Here is a 10,412-nt window from a genome sequence, read left to right as displayed (position 1 = left end):
AAAAAAAAAAAAAAAAAAAACACAAAAATTAGCCAGGCGTGGTGGCGTGCGTCTGTAGACCCAACTAATCAGGAGGCTGAGGCAGGAGAATTGCTAGAACCTGGGAGGCAGAGGTTGCAGTGAACTGAGATTGCCCCAATGTATTTCAGCCTAGGCAACAGTGCAGGCTAAAAAAAAAAAAAAGGGGGGGTGGGGGGAGCCAGGCGTGGTGGCTCACGACTGTAATCCCAGCACTTTGGGAAGCTGTGGCAGGTGGATCATGAGGTCAGTAGTTCGAGACCAGCCTGACCAACATGATGAAACCCCCGTCTCTACTAAAAATACAAAAAAATTAGCTGGGTGTAGTGTCGCACACCTGTAATCCCAGCTACCCAGGAGGCTGAGGCAGGGGAATCACTTGAACAGACGAGGCGGAGGTTGCAGTGAGCCGAGATCACGCCACTGCACTCCAGACTGGGCAACAGAGCAAGACTCCATCTCAAAGAAAAAAAAAAGTAATAGCTAATGGATGCTGGGCTCGATACATAAGTGATGAGATGATCTGTGCAGCAAACCACCATGGCACACATTTAACAAACCTGCACATCCTGAACATGAACCTAAAATAACAGTTGAAGAAAAATGAATAAATAAAAATCTAAAAAGAAAAACAACTGTAATAATCCCAGCACTTTGGGAGGCTGAGGCAGGAGGATCGCTTGAGCCCAGGAGTTTGAGACCAGTCTGGGCAACATAGTAAGACTCTGTCTACAAAAAATTTTAGAAATTAGCCAGGAGGCTGGCTGCAGTGGCTCAGGCCTGTAATCTCAACACTTTGGGAGGCTGAAGTGGGTGGACTGCTTGAGCCCACGAGTTCAAAGACCAGCCTGGGGTACATGATGAAACCCGAGACCAACCTGGAGTACATGGTGAAATCCAGTTTCTACAAAAACTAGCCAGGCCATGGTGGCTTGTGCCTGTAGTCCCAGCTACTTCAGAGGCTGAGGTGGGAGGACTGCTTAAGCCTGGGAGGTCCAGGCTATAGTAAGCTGTGATAATACCACTGCATACCACTGCTCTCTAGCTTGAGTGATAGTGAGACCCTGTTTCAAAAAAAAAAAAAAAGTAGAACAATTTCATTTAAAATAGCATCAAAAAAAAAAGTAACTTATGAATAAAAACAAAAGAAGTGCAAAACTAAGAAACATTGTTGAAAGTAAAGAAAACCTAAATAAATGGAAAGGCATCCCACGTTCATAGATCAAAACAGTTACCATTGTTTAGATGGCAATATAGGCCGAGCACAGTGGCTCACACCTACAATCCCAGCACTTTGGGCGGCCAAGGTGGGTGGATCACCTAAGGTCAAGAGTTCAAGACCAGCCTGGCCAACAAGGCAAAACCCTGTCTCTACTAAAAATACAAAAATTAGCCGGGCATGGTTGTGCACACCTGTAGTCCCAGCTACCTGGGAGGCAGAGGCAGGAGAAATGCTTGAACCCAGGAGGCGGAGGTTGCAGTGAGCTGAGATTGGGCCACTGCACTCCAGCCTGGGTGACTGAGAGAGACTCCACCTCAAAAAAAAAAAGGACAATACAGCAATACAGTCCAAACTGACCTACAGATTCAACACCATCCCTACCAAAACCCTAGGTGAGTTCTTTGCAGAAACTAACAAGCTAACCCTAAAATTCCCATGGTAATTCCAGGGACCCAGAATAGCAAAAACAATCTTGAAAAGGAAGAACAAAGGTGAAGGACTCATTCTTCCCAATTTCAAAACTTGCTACAAAGGTAAAGTAATCAAAACAGTACACGAGTCAGCATCAGGAAAGACACATAGACCAAATAAACCCTCACACTTACAGTCAACTGATTTCTGACAAGGGTTCCAGGACCCCTCAGTGGAAAAAAGAATAGTCTTTCCAAGAAATCGTGCTGAGACAAGTGGATATTCACATGCAAAAGAAAGTGGACTCCCATCTCATATCAAACAAAAACTTAACTCAAAATGGATCAAAAACTCAAATGTAAGAGCTAAATTACAAAACTGCTAACAAAAAACACAGGTGTAAGTCTTTGTGACCTTGGAATTAGACAATGGTTTCTTAGATACAACACCAAAAGCACAAGGGACAAAAGAAAAAAAAATGACAAAATGGACATCATGGAAATTTAAAACTTTTGTGCTTCAAAGAACACCATGAAGAAAGTGAAAAAGCCCACAGAATGGGAGAAAATATTTGCAAATCATATCTCTTATTAAGACACTTGTATCTAAAATACATAAAGAACTATTACAACTTAATAAAAAAACAAATACTACAATTTAAAGATGGACAAAGGATCTGAATAGATATATCTCCAAAGGAGATCTACAAATACCCAAAAAGAGTGGCTCTTCTAGGATAGAATAGGCTGGCTCAACATCATTAACCATCAGGCAAATGCATATCCACAACAGAATAATAAGTTCCCACTTCACATCCACTAGGATGGCTATAATTGGAAAGACAGACAAAGCAGAGTGTTGGTGACAACGTACAGAAAACAAGCTTTCTGTACACTGTTGGTGGGAATGCAAATGATGTAGTAACTTTGGAAAACAGTCTGGACTTCCTCCAAAGGTTCAACCTAGAGTTACTGTATGGTCCAGCAATTCCATATCTAGTTAAAGACCCAAGACAAATGAAAATACGTCTACAGAAATACTTGTACATGAATTTCCATAGCAGCATTATTTATAATAGTCAAAATGTAGAAACAATCCAAACATCCACCTACTAATGAATGGATAAAATGTGGTATATGCATATAAACATTATTCAGTAATAAAAATAATGAGATGCTACAACACGGATGAACCTTGAAAATATGCCAAGTAAAAGAAACCAGTCACAAAGAACCACATCTTATATAATTCTATTTCTATAAAATGTTCAGAATAAATCTACAGAGATAGAAAGTAAACTAGTGGTTGCCTAGGGATGGGGTGTAGGGCTGGAGGGTAACAGCAAGATTTCTTTTGAGGGCAAAGAAAATGACCTAAAAATGATCATGGTGATGGACAACTCTGTGAATACACTAAAAATGATGAATTGTACATTTTAAATGGGTAAGTTTTATGGTATGTGAATTATATCTCAAGAAAGCACTATTGAAACACCTAGCCTCAGAAGGATCAAATTAAATGACAGCAACTACCTACCAGAACAAAGCCCAACATTCCCTAAAGGAAGACAACAAAAATCTAAACGCTCAGGCCAGGTACAGTGGCTTGCCTGTTAACACCAGCACTTTGGGAGGCCAAGGCGGGTGAATCACTTGAGGCCAGGAGTTCAAGACTAGCCTGGAACCCCGTCTCTACTAAAATACAAAAAATTAGCTGACTGTGGTGGTGCACACTGAAGGAGTCCCAATAGGTCCCTGGGACTATAAATACTCATTAAAATTTTTTTAAATTTTGGCTGGGTACAGTGACTCATGCCTACAATCTCAGCATTTGAGATTTGAGAGGCTGAGGTGAGTGGATCACTTGAGCCCACGGTTTCAGATAAGCCTGTTCTTAAGATAGTAAGACCCCATCTCTAAAAAAATGTATTTTTTTTACTTAGCCAGGTATGATGTGCACACCTGTAGTCCCAACTACTTGGGAGGCTGAGGCAGGAGGATCCCTCAAACCCAGGAATTCAAGGTGGTAGTAAGTTACGATTATGTCACTGCACTCCAGCCTGGGTGAAAAAGCAAAACTATCTCCAAAAAAATGTAATTTTAATTTTTAAAAATGTCTAGGCCAGGCACAGTGGCTCATGCCTATAATCCCAGTACTTTGCGAGGCCGAAGTGGACAGACAGTTTGAGTCCTGGAATTTGAGACCAGCTTGAGCAACACAGTGAGACCCTACCTCTATTTTTTTTAATGTCTATTTATCCACCCCTCTAATGCCAGTGCCTAGCACAGTGCCTGCAACACAGCAAACCCCCAAAGATTTATCATATGAATGGATGGTGCCATCTGTAGCTTTTATAATAGCATAGCCTTGGTTATCTTTTTTTTGAATTGGAGTCTTGCTCTGTTGCCCAGGCTGGAGTGCAGTGGCGCAATCTCGGCTCACCACACCACTTCCCGGGTTCAAGCAATTCTCCTGCCTTAGCCTCCCAAGAAGCTGGGATTACAGGTCTATACCACCATGCCCTTCTAATTTTTGTATTTTTAGTAGAGACAGGGTTGCGCCATGTGGGCCAGGCTGGTCTCAAACTCCTGACCTCAGGTGATCTGCCTGCCTTGGCTTCCGAAAGTGCTGAGATTACAGGCATGAGCCACTGTGCCTGGCCAGCCGCCTTGGCTATCCTGAATCCAGGCTTCCAGACCAGCTTGAAACACAGAAAAACATTCAGGAAAAGAGAATGGCTCTGCAGCAGAGACAGAGCCTCTCAGGACTCAATAAACAAACACAAGTGAGACCTGAGGATTTCCGCCTCAAGCCTGTATTTGTCAGTTTACCACACAAATGAAAGTAGTGTTCTGGCCGACTTGGCAATGTTCATGAAAGGCCAAGTATTTCTCCAGTATGCCAACATATACGACAGAAGCAAATACAAAAATAGAAATATAAATAAGCAATCAGGAAGATAAAATGCATAAATTTCAGCAACTGACGTCAATGATGGAAATAGCTGCTGGTGAGAAAGATTAGAGGCAACTACATCTCCAATGAGTGCAAATTGCAAACACAGACAGCAGAAAAGAGAATCTGCAGTAAGGAGTAAGAAATAGAACATTTCTGCCCCCTGGGGAGGCAAACAGCTGGTGACGCAGGAGGGCACTGAGGGAAGGCTACGTGAAGACAGAGGGAGAAAGGGACCTCAGAAGAAATCAACATTGCTGACACCTTCGTCTTGAACTTCTAGCTTCCAGAATGAGGAGGAAATACATCTGTGTTGTTTAAGCCAGTCTGTGGTACTCTGTTATGGCAGTCTAGCAAACTAACAGTTAATATGGTATGATTACAGGTAAAGATTTTTTCTTCTTCCAATTTCTTCTTAAAATATTTTAGAGTTGACCTAATAATAATGATTCTGGCAACATGTATACCCTCCGCTGACCCTCATTCTCTCTCTCCTCTCACTCTACAGATGGCTGTTCTTAACATAGTCTCACAAAGGAAAGGGAAAGAGGATGGGAAATTCTCAGCTTCCTGATGCTGAAAAAATGCCAACACTATGATTTTTACTCCATGGCAGACCACTCTAAAGTACACACTGAATAACCGTGAACTCCAGAAAGCCCACTACCCTAAGCACCAAGCCACATATTCTTCTAACTACAGATTAGAATTAACTCATCTTATGGAGCAAATATGTCCACCAAGAAGGGTTCAGCCTGTCCCTAATGCCACAGTGCCATTTAAACATCAGATCAGGCTGGGTGCAGCAGCTCACGCCTATAATCCCAGCACTTTGGGTGGCCAAGGCAAGAGAATCACTTGAGCCCAGAAATTTGAGACCAGCCTGGGCAAAATGGTGAGACCCCGTCTCTATTTTCTTTCAAAAATCAGATCAATAGTTAGCTACAACACCTCAGGATTCTGGCTTTCTAACTGAAGAAAACAAAGAGAACATTTTAGGACATGGAAAAAGGGCTCTGATCAAAGCCTCCTAAGGGTGGGGAGAGGAACAGAAGCTCTGCCCATGACTCTTGGTATCCCAGGATCGAGGGTTCACTGGTTTAACACAGGCCTACAAAGGAGAGACAGAAAACAGGCCACTGAACTTCCCTGATGCAAAGGAAGATTAGCCAGGCAGAGCCAGGGGGAAGTTTGGTAGGGGTGGCTCAGCAACATTCTGAAGACAGGTGAGAACCAGGAAGGCAGAACGAGACTAGAGACTAGCGGGCAGATAGAAATCAGGAAGGAGGAGTCTGGAAGCCAACTGTATATGGAGATCCCAATGTTGAAAAGCCTCACTTTCTTTCTTGTCTATTTTTTTCTTCTTATCTTTCTCCCAGAGGGAGAGGGGCTGAGCACTGGGTAGGACTTGGTTCAATGGGCTTCACAGAGAGAGTGTCCTCTGAGGTGGGTTCCAATCCTGGGGGTGGGACCCCAGTCTAAAGCATAGCCTAGCAGGAAAAGCTCAAAGCTCAGACATGGATCAGAACAGATGCTCAAGGGTCCTGGCTTTGGCTATGGGAACATGGCAGGAGTCTAGTCATCAGACCTGAAATATGAGAGTAGATGGGATCTTGGTCAGGTTGGGGTAGCTTATGCCTATAATTCCAGCACTTTGGGAGGCGAAGGCAGGAGGATCCCTTAAGCCCTGGAGTTTGAGACCAGCTTGGGCAAGATAGTGAGACCCCCATCTCTATTTAAAAAAAAAAAAAAAAAAAAAGTAGATGGGATTTCATTGGTTTATTAAAGGAAAGAGGGAAAAAAAAGAGTAGATGGCAGACTTGTAGCAAGGTTGACTTGCTGCTTTTCACTTGAGCAATCAAATTAACACTGCTTCTGATTTAACTGGTCTAGTCGAAAGTAATTTTTTTTTTTTGAGACGGAGTCTCCCTTTGTCACCCAAGCCAGAATACAGTGGTGAGATCTCAGCTCACTGCAACCTCCACCTCCTGGGTTCAAGCAATTCCCTGGTCTCAGCCTCCCAAGTAGTTGGGATTACAGATGCCCGCCACCATGCCCGGCTAATTTTTGTATTTTTAGTAGAGACGGGGTTTCATCATGTTGGCCAGGCTGGTCTCGAATTCCTGACCTCAAGCGATCAGACTGCCTCAGCCTCCCAAAGTGCTGGGATTACGGGCGTGAGTCACTGCGCCCAGCCTAAGGTAATTTTTTTCTAAAGTAAAGTCCACAGAGCAGTAATAGGCTTGGTTTCACAGACTGGGATTAGAGTAAGCGACTAGAGTAAGTAAACACAACTGTGGCATGTAGAGAGACAAAGGTAGGGAAGGTTATGTCATTAATGTACCTCAAGTGTCACAAAAACCATGTCAGGGCTGCCTGAGTTACCAATGTCTGAGCTGAGATGTAAGGTCTGGTTCTGCAAACTTAGCCTTCCCCAGGTCAACTTCATCTAGATCAAGCCCCACACAGTCCTCCAATCTCTCAGGAAGAAAGAAAAGAAAAAAAAAATAGAAGCAAAGAGAAGGGGAAGAGGGAAGAGAGAAGGGAGGGGATTGGGTTTTAACACACATCTCCCCCCGTTAAGTCTCCGTCTTTATTATTTCAGGTGCGTCCTCTAAAATTCCTTTACTCTTAAGAACAAGAAACTTTTCCTTGGGAATGCTAAAGGCTTTTTGTGAATTGCTTTAAAATAGAGGAATGTAGTAAGACACATATTATAGGACTATATATTAACAATGATCCCTAGCATAATCAAATTGCAAGATCTTAGATGAGGATAAGAGGAATTCACATATACTTAATGGGTTCAGCCACTGACAGAAGCCTCCTCTACGAAATAAGTTGCTTCAGGGATCTCCCAGACTGCCCACATGTATATAGCTGTATTCATGGCTACATTTTTCACAGTGAATGGATATCAGCAATGGGAAAAGACCTCAAGTGTCACTAAAAGCACGTCAGGGCTGCCTGTAGAAACCCATGCACAGGCTTCCTTCTGTTCTCTCCCTCCTCTGAGGATATACATCAAGCTTGCTCCTTGCTACAGTAGCAAAATATTGAATACATGCATGCAAAGTTTGTGCCCAGTAAAGTCCATTAGAGAATCAGCACCCTAAGTTTTTAATTTAGGCACAAGCCTAGCAATCAGATTCCCAGAAGGAAATCAGGTACAACAAAAAAGTGATTGGTAAATGTTGCCAATGAGACTGAAGTACTTCCTAAAGTAAGAGGCATTAGGGAGCTGCCAACCTGCGGCTATGGCTGTGTTCCTTGCAAAATATATATTTTTTTTTTTTTGAGATGGAGTTTCGCTCTTGTCGCCCAGGCTGGAGTGCAAAGGCGCAATCTTGGCTCACTGCAACCTCCGCCTCTCAGGTTCAAGCGATTCTCCTGCCTCAGCCTCCCAAGTAGCTGGGATTACAGGCATGCACCACCACGCCCAGCTAATTTTGTAGTTTTAGTAGAGACAGGGTTTCACCATGTTGGCCAGGCTGGTCTCGAACTCCAACCTCAAGTGATCTGCCTGTCTCGGCCTCCCAAAGTGCTGGGATTACAGGCATGAGCCACCACGCCCGACCATAAAATATAGTCTTGACAACTGAAGCAGTTATTACTACAAAGCTAAGAATGTTGCAATTACACAACGTTCTCATGACTGGTGAACATGGCTGAAGAAGGCAAATTGAACTCAAGGTGCCGTTTTCTGAGTTACTGAATGGAAAGTGTGCTACCACTGCTGGAGCTGCAGGACCAGCTTCTCAAAGATCATCCAATTTCCTGCATTCTCTTCTCCCAGAATCCAGCAATCACACATAAGATATACTTGTTGGCTCTCCTGCTAAGAAGTGAATGTGCTGACTAGCTAGCATGAGTTTGATTTAGTAAAACAGCACTATGCTCCATTAGTCAGACTATCTAATAACAGTGATCATACATTAGATACCCACATGCCTTTCTGTTGATCTTCACAATGCTTCTACGAAGTACTATCTTGTATTGACAGAAGATAACAAAGTATCAGAGAAGGGAACTGACCTGTCTAGAGTCACACTAGTGCAAGAAAGTGATACAGGATTTAAATTCAGAGGTCCTATTTTCCAAACTCATGTCCTTTCCATTGCATTGCACTCCCTCTTTAGCTAGAAGTCAGGTTAGCACCAATTTGCCAGGACCTCCTCACCCTGAAGGTGCGTGATAAAATCAAATATGAGAACCGACAAGGCCAAGGACCAGGTCACTCTGCCAAAAGTGCCTAAAATAGCCTTTCAGCTTCACCCATCAGCAGAGAGCCACAAAACCACTCCCAACTGCAGCAGGCTGGTCTCCGGGCACCACTGTCCTCTTATCTTGTCGGAAAACATCCTCTTTCCATCTGCCAAAAAGTTGAGTGGGAAAATAATTCCATCCTTTAGGGGCTAAACATTGTGCTGAGTCTCATCACACACTGATGGGCAAAGCTGACATTTACTGCTCACCCACTCTGTGCCCAGCCCCGTGAAGATGCTTTATGCTAGAACTCATTTAATTCGCAAGAACAACCTCCAACCTCATCTTACAGGTAACGATACAGAAGCTCTAAAAGTTGAAGTAATTTACCCAAGAAGACACGGTAAGTGCCAGCGCAGGGAACAAATTTAGGTTTAACTCTAAAACCTGTCTCCTTCCAGATCTCAAGGCACACCACTGAGTTGCCTTTCACCTTTCTCCCAAGATGAGGATTGCTCCAGCACGACTTCATCTTTCTCTTCTGAAGCAATCCCGAGTTCACTTCTCTGCCCACTGACAGTTCACTCTCCCTTTCCTGCCACTGTCCCTTCTGCAAACGCACAATCTTTTACCCAATCTAACGCCCCCAGCCTCGTAGAACAACACTGCGCAGTTGGTTTACAGTGAGAAAGCACTTTCAACACAGTGTTTCGTCTTCTAGCCACCGCAGTCCGGTGAAGCCGGCAAAGCAGATAAAAGCATCCCCATTTTACGAGAAAGGCATCTTCCCAAGGTCGCGGAATAAAAAGCAGCTGAAATCGCAAGCAAAGCCCCAGGTCTTGACCCCTGGTCCTCGGCTCATCCCACTGCTCCTCACTGACACCCGCGATCCAGTCTCCACCCCTGCGATGTCACAAGATGCTCCCTGGGCCAGCAGCTCACGTCCCCCCGACACCCATCCCACGACCTCCCACCTGCAGCGGCCCAGCAGGCCCCGCCGACCCCTCCCCCACGGTCCCTCTCTCTTCACCAGCCCCTCCCTCTGAGGCCTCCTTCCTCAGCTAGATCCCTCCGCTCAGACGCCCCCTCCCGCACAGGCTGCCTGCGAGCCCAGCGTCGGCCTCCCACCGACCCTCGTCCCGCCTCCACGCTTCGCCATCCCAGCCCCTCCTCCTGTCAGCCCGCGGCCGAGCCCGCCGACATTACCTTCTCCAAGGATGCTGGTCTCTGCACTGCCAGGGAGCGGGCCAGTGACAGGACCGTGTTGAAATAGAAACCCCGCGAGGCGCAGGAGCCGGAGCCGCCGCCGCCGCCGCCTCCGCCTCCGCGGGCCGGGGCCGCCGCCATCACCTCACGCGCCGCGGCGCTCCCCGCCGGCTCCCCGTTCCCGGCCAGCGAGCGCCCGACCTCAGGGCGCAGGCGTAGGCGCATCCGGCTTTCCCGCCACGTGACCTCTCAGTTACCGACCCTAGATAGGGCGTGGCTGCGGGGCGGGCCCACCGCTGCAGGGGAGAGAGGGATGGACAGAGGCTGCAGTTGCGCGAGCCGGACGTGGGTCCCCCCCAGCCGACCTGCGCGATGGTCGGCTCCGAGGGCGGGG

The 10,412-nt window shown here is 45.7% G+C and overlaps 1 protein-coding gene across 6 annotated transcripts in view; it reads right to left on the bottom strand.

Annotated features, from left to right (window-relative positions):
* Positions 1-10,263, bottom strand: part of PI4KA (phosphatidylinositol 4-kinase alpha) — a 151,996-nt gene extending 141,733 nt beyond the window's left edge. For 3 of the 6 annotated variants that reach the window (XR_003307106.2, XR_002727871.3, XR_002727872.3), the window contains exon 1: positions 10,019-10,262. Coding sequence is in view for 1 of the 6 variants with exons in the window: in XM_023197967.3 (XP_023053735.1) it covers positions 10,019-10,243 (225 nt within the window). In the remaining 5 variants the exon portion in view is untranslated. Of the gene's footprint in view, positions 1-10,018 lie in introns of all 6 variants that reach the window. The other 3 variants (XR_002727873.2, XR_002727874.2, XM_023197967.3) reach the window with 2 other exon arrangements.
* Positions 10,264-10,412: the final 149 nt, after the last annotated feature.

Source organism: Piliocolobus tephrosceles, chromosome 19 (assembly GCF_002776525.5).
Source record: "Piliocolobus tephrosceles isolate RC106 chromosome 19, ASM277652v3, whole genome shotgun sequence".
Lineage (NCBI taxonomy): Eukaryota > Metazoa > Chordata > Mammalia > Primates > Cercopithecidae > Piliocolobus > Piliocolobus tephrosceles.
Note: the sequence above shows the minus strand (reverse complement) of the source record. Positions and strands in the feature narration are given on the sequence as shown.